Source organism: Melanostigma gelatinosum (genome assembly GCF_949748355.1).
Source record: "Melanostigma gelatinosum genome assembly, chromosome: 19".
NCBI lineage: Eukaryota > Metazoa > Chordata > Actinopteri > Perciformes > Zoarcidae > Melanostigma > Melanostigma gelatinosum.
This window is the reverse complement of record NC_136652.1, coordinates 8,530,906-8,549,363: the sequence shown is the minus strand read 5'-3', so window position 1 is coordinate 8,549,363 and position 18,458 is coordinate 8,530,906. Positions and strand designations below refer to the sequence as shown.

The window sequence follows — 18,458 nt, the reverse complement described above, 5'->3', positions numbered from 1 at the left end:
GCGGTTAGCATTTCTCCATTAACGGTAATGTTAATATTAGCTTAGAAGCTAGCTAGTCGAACATTCTTTCATGTTTGCTATATATGCTGGATTGTTATGTATTCATGTAACGTTATGTGTATATGGACAGTTTGTAAGGCCATATTTCATATTGTGTTTCCACAGTTTTACAAAATTAAGAACTTCTAACTGAAGCCCTGAAACTCTTCAATGGATGCCTGGGTCTTTATTGAAAGGATTTACTGTTAGCTATCTGTTAAGCTTTCCTGCACAAAGCAAGAGCAGAATAGCGACGGTGAAATCGCCGAACTCAAGGCTTCAAAACATGTTAGTGCTAGCATGGCATGCTAACGTAAGAGCTCTTAACTTGCAAAAATACTATGTCACCATACACAGTGGAGACATGTAACTGTTAACATGTCGAACAAATACATAATAAATACCAGCATGTCTCCATCGGTTGGTCAAATTCTTGTCAACATGCTAGAGTTAGCATGTTAGCTTTTAGGATCCAGTTAAAACTGAAGTACAGATTAGAGTGGTAAAAGTTGAGTCCAGTTTTTAGCTTCACTTGTGGTAAAAATCTTAAATTTACAGTGTTTCAAACACTTTCACCCATCAAAAGAATTTCGTCATTGTAATGAACAAAAAATCCTCGTGGGGTCTGCTAATGTGGAGGTACAATTTTGGTGCAAGCAGTTTATATTAAAACACTGACATGGAACATTTTATTGCATAATAAGTACTTTTAATAAGCATACTTTTCAGTGAATTTTTATACTCTTAATAGTACAGTAGTAGTATAAAATAAGGGTTTAGAATGCAGGACTTTCACTGGTAGTGGAGTATTTTTACAGTGTGGCATTAGTACTTTAACTTCGGTAAATCACCTGAATACTGCTTCCACTACTGGTTATTTATCAGTGGTTTCAGTTTGGAAACAATTGGCAAACAGATAAGATACAAACAGTGGCTCCTAAACTCACCACCAAATCCTTGACCAGGGGCCAATTCTTGCTCATAGTTTATAAAACTCAGATTTTCTCTGTTCATTTGAGTAAACACATCAGCATTATTGACTATGATCACATCATGTTTTCATCAATTAAGATCAAACTGTTTCTCTGAGCCGTCTGTCACGAGAGGTTTGACTATCAAACAAACATTGGATGTAATAGAATGATGGAGTGAATTTTAATCAATGTGATTAGCTTGACTCCAGTTTACCTACAGAAGAGACGCAATCTTGTACTCCAAAAACACTTTATTAACATGCTTTTATCTACCTGTACAGTTTGTACTAAAAGGCACACACACACACACACACAAAGGAGTCAAATATTTAGACATTATACAGTATAAAAACCGTAGACGGTAGAATTAGAATGACACGTTTTGACAGGCAGATTGTTGTTCTACAAACGTTTGTTAGCTGCAGAGCTACTTTGTAGTTCGTTAACTTTAGCGAGTTGAAGTGTGTCAAGTTCCAAAACATACAACTTTACTGTCGGGCAAATTTGGCAATCAAAGAAAGCTGGAGGTGGCACTTGCATTATTGTTGTGATCACTTGATTTTGAAATGAGAGATTTTATAGGCTGGCTTCAAAATGGAAGATGAAGAACTTCACTTAGGCTACACTTAGTAGTGTCGGCCATCTTCCCCCGTTGTATTAGTCATGATCATTTGGAATCCTTGAAGCAAACAGGGGATGCCCTTTTATTTTAAGGAAAGTAGGAAACTACTTAAGTCTACTACAGTCCTTCAGAAAGCGAAGACTAGTTTAACAATTTAACATAGGAATTAGAGTTCTGCTTCAACAGTTTTTGGGCGAACTTAGACTTCACTGGATGACATAATGCCAGCTTTCCCGTGTAAACACTACTTTGGGATATTGAATTGATATTGAAATGATTCAGGTGATTATACAATAAAAGAAAACCTAGTTATGAAAATGTTATTCCATTTCTGCTAATAGAGCCCCTGAAATGCTAGACAGTGGCCCTTTAAAGAGAGGAGTATGTTTCTTTAAGGGCCGTATCAAAAATGTTTTATCTCTAAAACTCAGGTATCATATTGGCAACAATAAAAAAATATTTCAAGCAATACCCAGCCCTATTTGGGGGGCCGGGAATTATAGCCAAGGAAACAAAATGTAACCTACGTTCTTGTCTGGTCAAAGTGCAAGTTAAGTGTGTTCTTCTACTTCTATAAAACCCCAAATCTGTTGTAAATTACACAATTCTGAACATGTCGAATGTTATTCTTATGTTAACTAAGTCAACCTGTTTGGTCTGATCCTTTTAAATTAAGTCTGAACTTGTTATTCCTCCAGCTCAGTGGCATCTTATGAGCATCGTCTGTATGCGTCTGTCTTTCAGCTGCTGCTCACATTTGACATTATTTTGGCTTCCCTCCCTTCCCCTGTAACAAAACTACATCAAGTGTGTACCGCTTTGAATAAAAATAAACTTTTATATACTCTGAATTCAAGTCAGTAACTATTCTAGACTCGACTAGAAAATGTATAAATTATCTGCAACCGTGAAACAAAACATCAAACTTGTTCCTTTGGTGTAGCTGGTAGTGCTTCGGTACAACGAACTGCCATTTTATATGGAGTTTGGCAACTACGCAACAGTAGTGTTATGCTTGTAGCGTTACCTCCACTGCGTAAACAAAGACGAAGAGCCTTTGTGTGTTGGCAAAAGGCCCGAGGGTGGCTTTCAATCCAACAATGACACCTTGAACAAACTGTTCTTGAAGGAGGCATTGGGTCTGTGGCAAGTTCAACTCAAATATATAAACTCTTTCATTCAAACAGTGCAACAGAAAAGGTTTTTAACCAAAAGCTAAATCCAGTAACCCAACCAAATCTTTAAATCCACCGATTTTAAGCAACCTTTGCTGCACAAAAAAAGAGAAAGCAGTCCGTCAGAAGAGTGTTAGCACATAGTTCCACACAACATTGCATGAATAAATTCATTAAAGTGCTCAAAATAAGAGAGACAAGTCAAACAACTAATAAACAGACATGAAAAAGAATAACACAAAGAAAAGCCACACTGAGTGCAAATGCATTAATGTGGAACGGCCACTACCCTGAGTGGAGTTGGCACATTCAGAAGCTTTCACGAGGCTGCTCGTAGCAAAAGGTCAGATTTTCATAATGACGCAAAGAGCTTGCCGATAAACCTGCGCAGGCCTTACTCGTCATCTGGCTTTATTAACATTTATAAAAGCTTTTTGTAATTGAAAGATCTGAGAGAGTGAGAGAGAAAAGGAGCATATTGAGAAAAGAGGTGAAGAGAAGATAGTGAAATTAAAGAAAACTAATCAAGCTGTCACCAGGTGGCAATTCTTTCGTTTGGCTGAACCGGGCCGACCACGCAGGGAAGAGCCGAGACATCGTTGGATGCAGGTAAAAAAAAAAATGATCAGACACTCCTCGATCCCCTTTCTGCCTAACGAGGTCGCTGAATTAGAGGCGAGCGGCGACAGCTTTCTGAGTGGGCAGTTTTCCTCCTAGACAAAAGACACACATTTGAGATTTGTTTTAAAAGTTCCTCGTAGAGCAAGAAAAACTTAATGTATTCCTGCTGGGTTTTTGTTTCTTACCTAGAGTGTCTTCCAGTGAGTTCACCATCACCTTGTTCACCTTTAACGTCCCCTGATCCACACTGGAGTGAAAACATTGAATTGTTATTTTCAGTAAAAAAATCAAGTTTCAGTTCATGGGGAATATTTCTTTGCTTTAAAGTAGCTCCAGAGAAAAAGGTTAGCGGTGCTTTTTGTTGATTATCCAGAGTAAATAAAACCCAAACTCTGTCTCTCTGTCTCTCTCGTAAAATAGAATCTGTTACCAAAGCATCAAGTAATGATGACAAATAAAATGGGTAAAATTCATAAAATCAAGACAACAGCAGAAACCAATGAACCCTTCCACTGTGTGTGTGTGTGGAAGACTTTGGAGCTGTGTGCTGATGTTATTAGTGTGTGTGTGTGTGTGTGTGTGTGTGTGTGTGTGAAGCACTTTGAGTCAAATTTGTCCCGAAATAAATTTGATTGAATTGACACAAATGTACCAAAGAAACACACTTCTTATTCACAGCTCAGTCAGACAACAAAAGCTGAACAAATCACCTCAAACTTTAAACCTTCATGTTGGGATGTCGCAATATACCGGTATTGACAATAACCGTGACATTCAAAAATGAAATATTGATATTACATGTATATAATACACATATGATAATATTGTGTAAATAATCCAGCGCCTCTTAAATCCCGCTTTTGTACAGTTATCATTACAGACTCTCGTATTTTGAGTGCAATTAATTTGCCAAAAATGAGACAATACACACAATGAACTATGTTAATATGATATAATGACCACTATGATCATACACATGAAACCATTAATTAAGCTAAAAGGTATCACAGCAAAGTCGGGGTGGTCTTCCCTCATTAATATGCTGTATAACGCTCACTAAAGTGTTGTATTTGTAGCTTGGCTGTTGTACCAGAAGACCAACCAGGGACTCAAGAATGATCAAAAGCAACATACCCTTTGATTCTCTGAACAGCTCCAAGTCTTAGAAAAGCAGCCAGACAGTTTTTCTGAAGGTCAGATGACAACACTTCAGCGTGCCTGAGTCTACCTGGAGAACACACACATTTAGTACACACATTTTGTACATTTTGTAGAGGGCTGAGGTGAAAAAAAGAAAACTGGCAGAAATGATTTGAGAAACTCTTTAAGGAGGAAAAACCTGCTAGAAGATGTTTGATGATGAATTTCCGGACGGCAGGAATAAACAGTTTTTCTGTCAGAGACTCAGTGGCCTCTTCACACAGAAACCGGCACACCACCTGAAACCACACACACACCTCTTAAGACTGATAATGTGTTATCAGCCTCCTCTAGAGGACATCTGAAGTGTAACACACACAAACTTTCTTCATTAGCTCTGGTTGTTAAAAACAAAGCAGGATGTTTGCATATACTTTAACTTGTGTCCACACTGTTTATGCATGTATTTGCAATATGAAATGCAATGTGGAATTAAGTTTAAGTCCAGGCAAGGATATAAATATATCAAGCGGTCAGAAAACAAACAGTGTGCAGAGTACACATGGAAGTACAATTCCACTCTACCGGGTCTGAAGAAATGAAACATCAACTCTCATAGTTCATAAACATTCTAAAAGTTCAGAGTCTTCAATTCAATGTGCAGATCCTCTCTGCTTTTCGTTTACTACATATTATGCACACAAGTACCCTTCTGTATACAAAACATGTAACACAACCAACCTCCACGCGTCTCCCTCACCTGGTATCCTTGTAAAAAGGGATCCAGCATACTGATGAGGAAGGCCAGTGTTCTGTGTCCTCCTTCAGTTACCAGAACCTCCTGCTCGGTAACCTCCAGAGCTCCGGTCTTCAGCAGCAGGTAGCAGGCCTCCTCAAAGTCCTGCAGAACACAAGAGTGACATATGAAGGCTATGGCCACGCAATCACGTGTTCACAACAAAGTCACCCACGTTTCTACATTCAGCCGACATTTATTTCAAGCACAGCAGTATCTAAATGCTGCTCCTCACCTGCACTGTAGCTCCGGGACAGAGGATGAACTCATTGGAAAACATGTTTCTTAGGAAGCTGAAACCGTTGAAGACCTCCTCTGCAAAACACATCATCACAAAAGTCTACTTTATGTTGTGGAATGTCGAGAGTGAAACTATGAAAATAAAACAACTAAATGTGTAGTTTGCAGCGTTTCTAAACAGGCAAACCGCGCGTGTGTGTGTGTGTGTGTGTGTCAGTCTTACGTTTCTGGTTGGAGGAAGCAGCGTGGATGGCTGAGGCCAGCAGAGCCGGCCGGAGAAAGACGTGCAGCGCCTGGTTCCTGTAGGAGGCGCAGGAGAGGACGATGACCGCCTGGCTCAAGAGCTTCTCTTCCGGAGTGACGGTGCTGTGAGGCTCCCCTGGCCCCACCGGTGCTCCTTCTTCAGTACAAAGTCCAGAGTCAGCAAATGCCACAACTGTTTTCATGCATTGGTAACGCTTTATTTTAACCTATTTAGTATGAATGAGCAGGATATAAACATTTAATAAATGAATGACAACTAAGTAAAACACAGTTGTGAGCATTTACTTTTATATAAGTGTACATTCATATATATCTGCTTACAACTACATCATAGTGTGTTGTAAACCATTTATTAACGTTATATGGTGATTATGGTGATATACAAATAATGTGCAATGTTTTATTGTTGTTATTATTATTGAGTGACTGCTAGATGCCTTAAATGTGCTCTGTAACCTCATTTTGTAGAGTTACCCTGAAGTTACATGAAATAAAAATGACATGAATGAAAAACTGAAATCAAAGCAACAAACACAAACCTTGTTCCACTGCCAGCTGGACTTTTCCCTCACAGATCCTCACTAGACCTCGATGCAGGGAAAGACCGGAGGAAACTACTTCTGACGGACTCATTTGGTCTAAAGGAGAGAAACATAACCCACTTCAGCACACAGAGAGACAGTAGCATGATTGTGAACACTTAAGTCGCGGGCTCGGTATGTACCAGGCCAGTGAAGGAAGGCTCCGTACTGCCGGGAGAGGTCTCTGAGCCACACGGCCTGTGCAGTCAGCTCGTCCAGTGCTATCCCCTGTTTCTGCCCCGCCGCCTGGTTCTGGAGCAGCAGGGAGGCCAGAAGGACCCACGGCTTCAGGACCATGTTCTCCTCCTGGGCCCGCACCAGCTTGTAGGCCGAGTCATTCACAAAGCTGTGGATGTCCTCACCGGCCCTGCTAGGGATGTGTCTTGAATGGAAATATTACAGTTAATCCAGGTTTTTAGTCCCATGAAAAAAGTAAAGCTAAAGTTCTGATCGCCAACACATCGTTTAGATCAGTGGTCCCCAACCACCGGGCCGCGGACCGGTACCGGGCCGTGGATCATTTGGTACCGGGCCGCACAGAAAGAATAAATATGATATTATTTCCGTTTTATTGATTATCAGAGTCTGAAAGAAGTTTTATTTTGAAAAATGACCGGATTCTCTCGCAATTTCATCCGCCTGTGTCTCTTGACAAGACGCTTGTCTCGGTAACGTGATACGTTACCTCAAAAATTAAGCCCGCAAGCTCGTGAAAATGAGTAAAACACTTTTGGAGAGCTTCTTTGCAAAGAGAAAAGGTCACTAAGGAGACAGAAGAAGAGCTACAACTTCCAAGAAGGCTTCATTTAACAGACAATATCAGGACTCTAATTAAATATCAGGAGTAATTCTGACGCGCTAAACCCGCTCTGCAGAATATGTGGAGACATTGGAAGATCAGCTGCTGGAGATTGTAAATGACGGTGGCCTTAAAAGTATGTTTGAGACAACAACTCTGCTGGTGTTATCAAGGCTGAATATCCTGAGATCGCCACTAAAGCACTGAAAACCCTGCTTCCATTTCACACATCCTCTTTGTGAAGCGGGATGTTCTGCAGTGACGGCAATCAAAATAAAACGGAGTAGACTGGACATCAGGAACAGACTTCGGGTGTCAGTGTCTCCATTACTCCAGATGGGACCGTCTCGTTGCAGAGAAACAAGCTCAGGGCTCCACTGATTCAGCGTTATTGTGAGTTGCATTTATTTATGCATTTTATATTTGTTTTCATGCCGATCGTATCATTTTATTTCGTTGTGTTTTCCCGCCACACCTTGAAGGCCGGTCCGTGAAAATATTGTCTTACATGAAACCGGTCCGTGGTGCAAAAAAGGTTGGGGACCACTGGTTTAGATAATCACCCCTACTAGAATAAAGAGCAGGCTTGAGGTGTTTACTGACAGTTTTCAAAAATGGAAATATAAATTTGAATGTAGAGATTTTGTACGAACATTAAGGCAGGCACAATACAAACACAAGATGCCTTATTGTTCTTTAAACGACACACGTCATTTAATGTTGAGATATCACACCTGGGTACGAGGTTGAACTGGCAGCGGTCAACTTTGCCCTCGGCTAAACTTCTAACAGACACAGGTTGGCCAAAGTACACATGGATGCTGCCGTAGTCTTCACTGAGGACCTTTCTGGCTTCGAACAGACCCTAGAAAAGGAAAGATGCACAAGAAAAGCAGATGAAGTGATGTGCAGAGAGCCACATCTCAGCACAAGTGTACAGGCTGCAAAATATGACTTGTACAGGTTTTGCATAACAATAATTAGCAAGTGTTTCCATTTATCTTTCATCAACAAGTCATGGGCTGGTTACACAAAACACCTCAAGTTTTCTCCTCAAGTATGAGGCTTATTTTCTTCTTAGCTGAGGGACTTACTTGAGGGTGTAGCACAGAATCCCTTAAAATAATCCCTCAGTTAAGGAAACTGGATATTGTCTGACCGTTGTTTTGTTTTTTTCTGTTAAGAAATTGGTCTTCATATTGTACAGGATCTTGAACCCTGAAGTGGGTCCAATCCATCACCCGGCACACTTTTGGGGAAGACAGCAAGTGTGCCTCGCTCTCTCGTCCTCTTGATTTTATGGGAACTTCACGAGTGTTCAGCCGACGGGTAAGGGCGTTTGAAACTCGATGGATGGCGCGTCACACACACTGTTGACATGAAATACCTTATCTATTACTGACTGGAAAGATCCAGTGTTAATTGCAAAGGAGCTGGAAGAGCGCAGCTGCGAAAAGTAGAGTGATCCAACTGTAGAAGGTCAGACAAACAATCACTGCCAGTCAAATAAAGTGTAAAATCACGTGCTCGTCGTTAAGCGTATCTTAACTTAAGGTGTTTTGTGTAACCGGCCACAGATGTTTAAATGACTCACTGAAGTGGACTCCTTGGGTTTGGGAATACCCAGCAGCTCTCTGGCATAAAGCGTCTCCTCTAAGATCCTCTCATAGCTGATGCTGACTGGGACCACGTTAACGTCAAACACCTGGCCTTTAAGGAACGGATCCATGACTATATTCAACAGACCTGGGAGAGGACAGAAAGAAATGTGTCTAACCAGTTGCACCACAGAAAATTGGAAATATTTGCAGAACCATGTAAAAACATGTATTTATCATATCCTGTGATATTTTGAATTTGCTAAAAATATGTTTTAACGTGAAAGTGTGCTGGCAGGAAAAACTACAACACATTATCTAACATGGGTCTCATAAAACACCCAACTGCAGATGTTTGACAGGTGTTTTATTTTTCCCATGTAAAGCTCGGAGAGTTTACGGTTGCTTTCGCTTTTACCTTACCCAACTTTGGAGTCAAAGACTTGGACGTCCGGCTTCTGGTGCCCTCTAGGAAAAATTCAACTGGTGCAAATCCATTCTAAAAATGAAACATAAATCATCAAAAATCAAAATGATAAAATGTTGCTGTCATTGTGAACTAATTGAACTCACACAAAAATGCCACAACTCCACGACCGTAGGACAAAACAGTCACTTCTTCAAGAAAAAAAAAAAAAAGATTTAGGATGAAAGAAAGTTCTCCACACCTTGAGCATGGTCTTGACATACTCCGAGAAGACAGCCCAGTACAGCTTGTCTCCGCCAAATGACCTCCGAATGAAGAAAGCTCCAGACATCCGGAGCATCTCGCCAACAAATTTCATCCCCATGAAGTCTGCAGGGACAAACAAACTGTTGGTGTGTGTGCAAATCGTGATGGTGTTGGACTGCATCATATTAAGGAGTGCTACTATTATTCTGCCCATAATTTGATTGAATTAAACTTTGTAAATACTAAATATACTAATACTAAATATGCTTCAGCTGACACCAACTCTAGTAGGTGTAGATTGAAAAGAAATGCTACAATAAAGAACCAACACCTTTCTCAAACAGAGTCAAAACACACTGCACATGACACATGACACACATGACACATGCTTGTAGCTCGTGTATCTTGCTTGTTTACATGCTTACCCATGCCGGCAGCAATGACAGGCAGAGTCAGGTCGTAGGTGTACAGCAGGTACGACATCAGCAGGAAGTCCATGTAACTGCGGTGACTGGGTAACAGGACTACCGGGTGCTCCCAGATGGCCTGCTGGAGCTAATGACGAAGCAAAGAAGAGATGAGGTGTGTTTGTGTCATCTTTTCACTCGCACTCTGTTCTTAGTGTCACATGTGTGTTCTCACCCTCTGGATGCCCTCTTCGTTGACATAGATGCTCCTGAACAAGGATTTGAAGACCTTGCTGAGTGTGAAGGCAAAGAAGCGAACGGTGCTGAGCTGCAGAGAGTGAGCCATCTCCTCCAAGATGGCTGACGCCTCGTCCCGGACGTCACCGGTCTCCCTGCCCGTCTCTTTGGTAACCTTGACCATTCAAAATAAAATGGTCAATTAAAACAATAAGACCGCTTCATGAAAGAAAAAAGAAAAATGTGAATATTTGACATCTGAATACCAGAACATGGGACTCTTTCTACTTTCTGCAAGTTCTTTACGTCATATGCAAATATATGCCCAGGAGGAGAAATATGTTTTTGGCAATACAAATTTTCGATCTCAGGCTCCCTCCAACAATGCACATTAAATATAAAAAGAAAATGAAGTGAGTGCAGAATTTAAAATACAGGGATGAAATAAAACATATAAAATAAAATAATATATATTTGTTATGGTAGAAAGGTGTACAGTAATATCGAAATGAATAAACTGGTATATGCTGTGTATCTGCAATAGCCTTGAAAATTATACTTTTTAGTATCGTATAGCTAATAGCCATTTTTGTTATAAATTTGAATCTACTTTCTGTTAATTAGTTGTGAAAATGCACATGTCTGTACTAATTTGAAATATGGTTTATTAATTACACCTACCATTACTACAACTGTCTGAATTTTTTTCTCTATAAGCTGATAAATAAATGTCATCTCTATAAAGAGAAGAACAAAGTTTATTTATTCTTGTCTACTGTATGTAGATGTAAATGTACAATAAAGACTAGAAACTAAAGGAAAAAAAAGGCACTTCTCTTAACTAACCAGCCAACTTTTGAGTGTGACAGTGGTGCACTGGGTTAAGAGGGTCGTCTGGGAACCGGAACGGTTCGATCCCCGACTGGGACTATATATATATACAGGGAGGGTCAAATGCAGAGAAAAATTTCCCCCTTAACGGGATCAAGATAGTATTTCTTCTATTCTAATCTCGAGGCCTCGTCCATTACCAGAATATGAACCTACTGTCGGGTCACCCTCACCTGATTGATGACATAGTGCAGTTGATCAGACTGAAGCACCATGCTCTTCAGCATGCTGGGTTTACAGGGTGCCACGCCTTTATAAAAGAGCGGCGTGTAACACCTGAGGGCGTATCTCAAGTCGCTGGAGTTCCTCCTCTCTTCCAAAATGTCCTCAAAGTCATCTCTCTTCTTCAGCATAGGGTCTCTATGCTATTAAAAACAAGAATCATAACATATATACATATTTATTAGTTGTGCGTTACTGAAACCATAAAATGTTTTAACATATTGTTGACAAATTCAGAGTACGAAACTGTAAAGAAGTAATAAAAATGCTTGTTCTGCATTTTTTTTGAGTAAAGCCCTGGATTTCACCTCTCTGTGACACTTAAATTTGAATATAAAAACACCTGATTAGTTGACACGGGGCACTTTAGGGCACCAGTCTCTGACCACTTATATCAAAATGTGTGACCCTTTCTGTGTTGTAAGAAAGCATGAGCCTTATTTAGATAGGATCACGAAAAAGGTAAAGTAGCAGTACCAGTGTAAACATACTGCTTTCGAAGTCCTGCATTTCATCTATAGTATTATCATGTAATACTTGTACCTTGTAGGTGGAGCTAACTGTATTTTATCAGTTTCATCCATAACAATACTTCATTGGTTACATTTTGTATGTCAAAATTTCGAAAGCAACTAGTAGTTCGATTATTAAAATAACTATGGTGAAGTAAAAAAGCGCAATATTTGATCATGCAAACTGTATGCTACCACAAAATAGATATACTCAAATAAGTACCTTAAGTTTGTAATTAAACTGCATTGTAGTGTGAACTAGATTGAGGATACTTGTTAGCAAAGTACACTCTTGTTTTGTTTTACAACACTTTACTGCAGTTTAATGTAAAGCTAATTGAATTTACATGTAAAAAAAAGGTGCTCTGCAAATAGAGTTGCCTTTATCTATTTTTAGTTGTATTAAAAGAAATGTCCTGCAGGCTGCATGCATTAAAGAAATGTAAAGGGACGATTGCTCAACAGTGGTTGTATCAGTGAAAAACATCGCAAAGCAAAACACAAAATTGCCTAATTAAATACCCCTTTACTGTTCACTGTTTTGTTACATAAGTATGAAATCTGATTGAATCCGTTTGAGTGTAATGTCAAATAGTGTGCTCTGAGATACAGCAATTTAAGAGCTTGTCAAGTTAGCTTAGCTATTGCCAAGCAAAGCGAAGCATACATACCGAATAAACAGCGCCGGAAGCCATTCTTTGTCACAATTTACAAACTCATACACACTGTGATCACTGCACTTATACGTTCAGGGATGTTTGTGCGGTTCTTGCCTCTTGATATGTCAATACGGTAATTATTAACCGGAGAACTTCTCATCGGCGTACTAGTAAATGGCACGTCAGGGGCATTTCCGCAACTACGGTAGCCGTGAAGGGTCAACCATCGTCACACGTGCTTACATTGCATGTTGTGAAACGGCTGTTGTCGTTGAGTCCCGAGAATTAAGAACTATTTTTGCTTTTATCCTGTTTCTACCATTAGCTTGAAATGAACGGAAAGAAAGATGGAGATTGTCTGTCTCTCGAGCACGTTTTGGATAAACTTTACGAGTTTGGTAAGTGCTGATAGCTACCATTTTAAGGTATGCTAGTAAACCTAGCATACCTTAAAATGTGGTGCTGTTTGTTCATTCTAGCTAGCTAACGTTAGCTTATTTGGCTTGCTGTGGGTCTGCGGACATTATACAACTGTTGAAAACTAAAAATACGGTATTTGTTGCCGCCGATCACAGCACAAACAAATTCAATCAAAGTGTTGTTGTAATTCAAGTCGTAAGGGTGATTGTCTAGTGAATCCAGCGTCTAATGCAATCCAATATTACAACCTCAATAGTAAACATATGGTTGAAAAAGTTGTCAACATTGTGATTTTTGTGAAGTTAGAATTGATGGCAAAGTTGTCACGTTGCGTTGCTTAGATTGTATTAATGTGTAATTACAGAGACAAATGCTCATATCATATTCAGCTGTTGTGTTGTGTATTAAGGAAATGATGTGTTCAGAGCACATACAAGTTGATCATGTTTACCAACAAGTTGCAGGGACTTGAATGAGATGTTGTTGACTGACGTTTCAGATGATGGACCAGCATCCAAAAAGAAGCTCAAGTCTCAGAAGAAGAAAAAGAGAAAAAGATACGAGGAAGAGGAAGAAGAGGTGTTCCCTGCAGCCGAGGATATCTGCAGTGAAGACAACCGAGTCGATCATGTGGGAGCCGAACACCAGCAGCAACAACCAAAGACTGAGCGAACAGGTGGGCAGCATAGCAACAAGCTGAGTAACAACGCACATGTGATAGATATATCTATCATTTTCGGTTTAGCATCCGTACATATGCACAGCTGTCAATATACTATGTTTTAAAACTCTCCCCTCATCTGGCCTCCTCATCTCGCACCATTCATTTCATTCACGCCTCCTTTTCTCGTTCAGGTCCAACCATCCAGCGGGTGAGCCAGGTGAAGGTTGTAATATTTCAGGACCCCAGAAAGAAACAGAAAACCAAGCAGACTACAGCACCCGACAAAATGCCTGTAAGTCTACACTGCTTTAGCTCACCGTGTACATCCTTCATACAAAATATGTGTAAAGGTTCAACTTAGACGAATGACCTGAAGGCCAAATCCTTTTTATTCATGTCACGGTATGACCTGTTCTCAGGTGCTTTAACTGTGAATTGTCTTGCCCCGCCAGTGCTAAAGATCTAGGAGTAGCATTTTGGAAAATGTGCACCCGTAATAGTGTTTAAGAACCATGACATTGTTTTATTCAAACCAAATTTTACATCAAGTGGTCTTATTTGTGCAAACGCAGAACGCTTTACATCTCTGACATTTTAAACCTAACCCCTTCCGTGCTGCTGTGTGACCTTTAGTCAACCGTCTCGGTTTGTGTTCTTCTTGTCACCTTCCATTCTCTTCACTTTCCCTCTCCCCTTGTCTTTGTCGCCAACGCCTTTGGTTATGTGCCATCCTCACTTCAAGGCCCCTCAGAAGATGACAGAGGAGGAGGAAAGCGGCCAGCTGGAAGAGCTCAACTTGGAAAAGGTGACAGTTTTATCAAAATGTACTGTGTGTGTTGTTTTCTTTGTAAAGATGTTTAAACTATCAGTCTTGCATTGTGTGAATTGGTTCTTCTCATTTAGTAGCTGCCTCGCTGTGTGGAAATTGTTACTTAGCTCACTGTATCGCTGTGACGTGTTTGGCTTTAAACTGTATTTGTTTGCATCAGACTCGTCTTGAGGTCCATCGGTTTGGAATCACCGGCTATAAGAAGGAGCAGCAGCGTGTTTTTGAACAGGACAGAGCCATCATGCTGGGGGCCCGAGTAAGGAAAACAGCTTTTCTAAAGTCCTGTACCTATTTAATTAGCACCACAGCATTGTTAGTAGCAAAGTGACCAAGTCACAAGTTAATTATTGTCTCCTAATCAGCCTCCCAAGAAGGACTACATCAACTACAAGATGATGCAGCAGCAGATCAAAGAGAAGAAGCAGAAAGCAAAGGAGGTTCAGCCGGTAAGAGCCGCACCTACAATCAATTACAATAGAGACGCATTTCCATTAAATCATTCACACATTTTAAAATGTATTAAAATAAACACAATGGTGGTATTAAAAAATATATATCCTCCACCTGTTCTTATTATATCCTGTATTGTTGCTTCGTAGGACCTGAAGAAAAAGAAGAAGCAGAGTAATCAAAGGTGGGTGAGGCTAAACATGTAATTTGGAAGAGACGCGCTCAAACCAACGTCAGCAAACATTTCAAGTGTTCTTGAATCTGTATTATATTAAGTGTCTATCATAATGTATGGATAGAAAACACAGCACTAGTGTTTTTGATTTAGCATCACAGAATGGACAGATAGTTGTACAGGCTGTCTTGTTGCGTCTGAGTGGTTGAAACCTGTGTTTGATTGTGCCGCTATCTCCACCAGGGACAAGAAGAAGAAGGTGCCCTCTAGTTCTGGTTCTGGCTCGGCCCCCACAGGTCAGGTGGGCCGCTTCAAGAACGGCATGCTGATCCTCAGCTCCAAGGAGATCCAGAAAGTCAAAGGCAACAAGAGACGCAAATAGGTGAGTGTGTTTTTGTACTTCTAGCTAATGATCGAAAAGGAATTAGGAGACATAGTGCCCCCAAAGTTTGGACATCTACTGGTCTTCACTTCAGAGTTGAGGGTCAATGTTTCATGGTTGAAATATGCGTGTTTGTGTTTGCAGGTGAGCTTCCAGGATGGGAAAACATCAGCAGACCAGAGAAAGAACTGGCTTCTAAACACCGTCAGTGACTCATCTTACTGCAGGACTGTGTGCAGTGTTATGAGGAAGAGCACGAGAGACGAAAACAACGTGAGCCGTAAGGCTGATTTCCAGAGGACGGTGTTACTGGAGACAGAAATCCAATTTACCGACCCTGAAGGGTGGCGGGGATGTAAATGCACGACACCGGAGACCTCGGTCAAATCATATTCCATCACAGTTAATTTATTTTCTTTTTATAAATGACCCAAAAAAACAAAAGAAGACATTTGCGTTTCTTGTGTTTTATACGGTAAAGGTTTTTAAATAATGCAGTTACAATGCATTTATCATATACAAACCATGTAGTCGTACAAAACATTTACATTGGCAGGAAGGGAGGGGATCATAACAGTACAGATGGGGGTAATTATCTTTAAAAAAAAAAAAAAGCAATGTACACACAGGTTACTCCTGGCAGATGTTTTCATGTCGAAACATACATAACCATGACAGCGTAGTTTGTCTCCCTTTATAAACCCTTCATATATGTAAACGACTTCTTGACGGCCTCCAGAAGCTGCGTTCGAGGTGAAAACGTTACAGATCTTTACAGATTTAATTTTGTTAAAGAGAAAACATTACAAGCTGATGGATTCTGAGCGGCAATGACAACGGTCGAAACAAGAGGTGTAGTCTGGCAGTGTGCGGCTGGGTGAGGTCACAAAATCTCACCGGTTTGTTTTTTTTTGAAGCAGCTTTTGTGTTATTTACACATTTTAAAGAAGAAGAAACAGCACAAAGAAATATGAAGCTCATCTGCAGCACATTGTTTCAAGCTGTAAGCAAAGCTGTGTTATGTTGAGATTTTACCTTTTTTTTTCTTCTTTTTTTTAAACCTTCAACCCGTGGCAACAAACCAATAGACAATATATATAACCAGGAGCCATTCAACTTGAAAAGGGCAATGTACAAAAGAAAATAAATATGCACTTAAATATATTTACACACTTTATTGAGTAAATACATCTGCAGTTCTTTAAGTTAAACAGCTTACAGCAGTGACATGCTCTTTTCCCCAGCACCGTATCTTGAAGTTAAATTTAAATCTCACATTCATGGGTGGGTAAGTGTTTGAGTAAAGGGGCATGCCATACAAGCACTCTTACAATAGCGTATCTACAGGAGTGACTACAATGTGACTCTTTTAAAATAGGTGAATTTTGCCACAAAAGGTATTGTTTTGATATGAATTTAAGAAATAACCGTATGCGGAAAAGACAAGGCGTGAACTCATTTTACCTGATACACTGTCGGACTCCTTGAACCTCCACCTAACACCTTTTAGCTTCTAAGTCAAGTCCTGGCTTTGACACTGATGGTGCATTCATGTCAAGTGGGAAAGATGGTAAACGTAGGCCTGGTTTCAGCTGGTAGACCATACACACAATGGCAATTGAAAGTCAAATAAAACTATTTTCATATGGCTTTTGTCTGGATTTATTGTTGGCAATGAAATGCTTTATTAAAACTTATTTTGGCCACTGGGGGGCATCATAAACAAAGGTGTGATAACACTGACGTCACCTTTTAAATCGATGTGGTAAACTTATTAGCAAACCGTTGTTTATTTACCCGCCCAGCAGACATTTAGCAACATTATCATTCACCCGGAGCTGTGTTTTTTGGCGAACAGACAAATGAAGTGAAAATATCTCTCTTCGCTCTAATTTCGGTCTCTACCAACTCCTTCGGGAAATATCTGACTCAGCTGCTAAATGCTTCAGCGTGTTCACCAGCTAGTCGCTAACTGTGCCTGTCTGTCTGTGTACAGTTAATCAAAACAGCAACGTTAAAGAAAACTAAGGCTAAAAATGCTCTGTAAAGATGAGAAGAGTCGGGGAATAGTTCTATGTGTCCATCATTACGAGTGATTCAATTTGATCAACTGTTGTAAAAAATATAGATGTAAAAAAATCTTTCCCACCTCATTTGAATGCAGCATCAGGTACAAACAGCTTTGATTCATCGATAAATACATAATCCCATCCCCCAAAAAAGGCTCAATCATTATTCTTCAGTATTATTTCTGAAATATTCTTTAATTTAAAGGACATAAAATGAACCAAAATATATTACCTTATAATACTGCTCTAATGCTCTACAGTTAAATACATTCTGCAAAAAAAAAGATAGGAGCCAACAAATGTTGCCATGTTTCTGTTGTATTGAAAATAGACCGAATTAACTCCAGTAAGAAAGGCCTTATTTAATGTATAGTATGTATAGTATTCAGTCACCTGGCATATGTAAAGGTTGTGTTGAACTGAGAATTTAAAATAAATTGGGTAATTGCTGCCTGCAATCATAAACTTACTTCAAAAAAGTGAAAATATAAATGACTGCTATTCTATGTCCCTGATTAGATGTATGAGATAGTTGACGACACGAGTAAAATAGATAAGAGCAAAATGATCGCTGACATTTTGTTTAAAAAGTCAGCGATTAAAGGTATGAAATCACAGTCTGGTATTATGAAACAGTTCATTAATCCTGTTGTTGCCACCATCCACCAGCAGAGGGCAACCTGTCGACGCAGTTGGCTTTAACGTCACTCATTGCAAAGACACGGCACGCTATTTACAATACAGCTTCAGATATTTTGTAAACTTGTTTGACGCTTAATCCATGCTTAATATCTCACATTATAGTCATAACTCACATATTTGTCTGTTGTTTTCCATTCACACGTAAAGCCCAATCTTTGTATGGCAGCTGTGTCTAATAACTTCTCTCTCACACGACATTATAGGGAATAGAAATATTTCAGATAAAGATGAAATAAATGAGCAAACTTCTCCATCCTCTGCTGCATCAGTCGTGAAATATATACATGGGTACTGTATGTTGAAACAACATCTTATAT

The 18,458-nt window shown here is 39.8% G+C and overlaps 2 protein-coding genes across 2 annotated transcripts; one reads left to right on the top strand and one right to left on the bottom strand.

The window, feature by feature from the left end:
* Positions 1-1,246: 1,246 nt before the first annotated feature.
* Positions 1,247-12,605, bottom strand: gnpat (glyceronephosphate O-acyltransferase). Its single transcript, XM_079290999.1, has 17 exons — positions 12,463-12,605; positions 11,231-11,422; positions 10,165-10,341; positions 9,948-10,077; positions 9,518-9,645; positions 9,273-9,348; positions 8,846-8,997; positions 7,986-8,116; positions 6,596-6,834; positions 6,411-6,509; positions 5,831-6,007; positions 5,603-5,682; positions 5,332-5,472; positions 4,771-4,870; positions 4,566-4,659; positions 3,617-3,678; positions 1,247-3,523 (listed from the first exon to the last, which is right to left on the bottom strand). The coding sequence occupies exons 1-17, from the start codon at positions 12,484-12,486 to the stop codon at positions 3,480-3,482; spliced, it is 2,046 nt and encodes a 681-aa protein (XP_079147125.1). The 5' UTR covers positions 12,487-12,605; the 3' UTR covers positions 1,247-3,479.
* A 96-nt stretch (positions 12,606-12,701) lies between these two features.
* fsaf1 (40S small subunit processome assembly factor 1) lies at positions 12,702-17,566 on the top strand. The gene is made up of 9 exons (XM_079291416.1): positions 12,702-12,848; positions 13,370-13,546; positions 13,726-13,826; positions 14,277-14,339; positions 14,524-14,619; positions 14,726-14,809; positions 14,963-14,997; positions 15,232-15,370; positions 15,515-17,566. The coding sequence occupies exons 1-8, from the start codon at positions 12,782-12,784 to the stop codon at positions 15,368-15,370; spliced, it is 762 nt and encodes a 253-aa protein (XP_079147542.1). The 5' UTR covers positions 12,702-12,781; the 3' UTR covers positions 15,515-17,566.
* The last annotated feature ends 892 nt before the right edge of the window (positions 17,567-18,458 follow it).

Excerpts from the sequence above, each read along its gene's own strand:
- fsaf1 (XM_079291416.1), top strand. The coding sequence starts at position 12,782 with ATGAACGGAAAGAAAGATGGAGATTGTCTGTCTCTCGAGCACGTTTTG. Across the intron at positions 14,340-14,523 it reads AAGAGCTCAACTTGGAAAAG|ACTCGTCTTGAGGTCCATCG; the intron begins GTGACAGTTTTA and ends TGTTTGCATCAG. Across the intron at positions 14,998-15,231 it reads AAGAAGCAGAGTAATCAAAG|GGACAAGAAGAAGAAGGTGC; the intron begins GTGGGTGAGGCT and ends TATCTCCACCAG.
- gnpat (XM_079290999.1), bottom strand. The coding sequence starts at position 12,486 with ATGGCTTCCGGCGCTGTTTATTCG. Across the intron at positions 10,342-11,230 it reads TGCACTATGTCATCAATCAG|GTTACCAAAGAGACGGGCAG; the intron begins GTGAGGGTGACC and ends TGAATGGTCAAG. Across the intron at positions 8,998-9,272 it reads GTCTTTGACTCCAAAGTTGG|GTCTGTTGAATATAGTCATG; the intron begins GTAAGGTAAAAG and ends GTCCTCTCCCAG.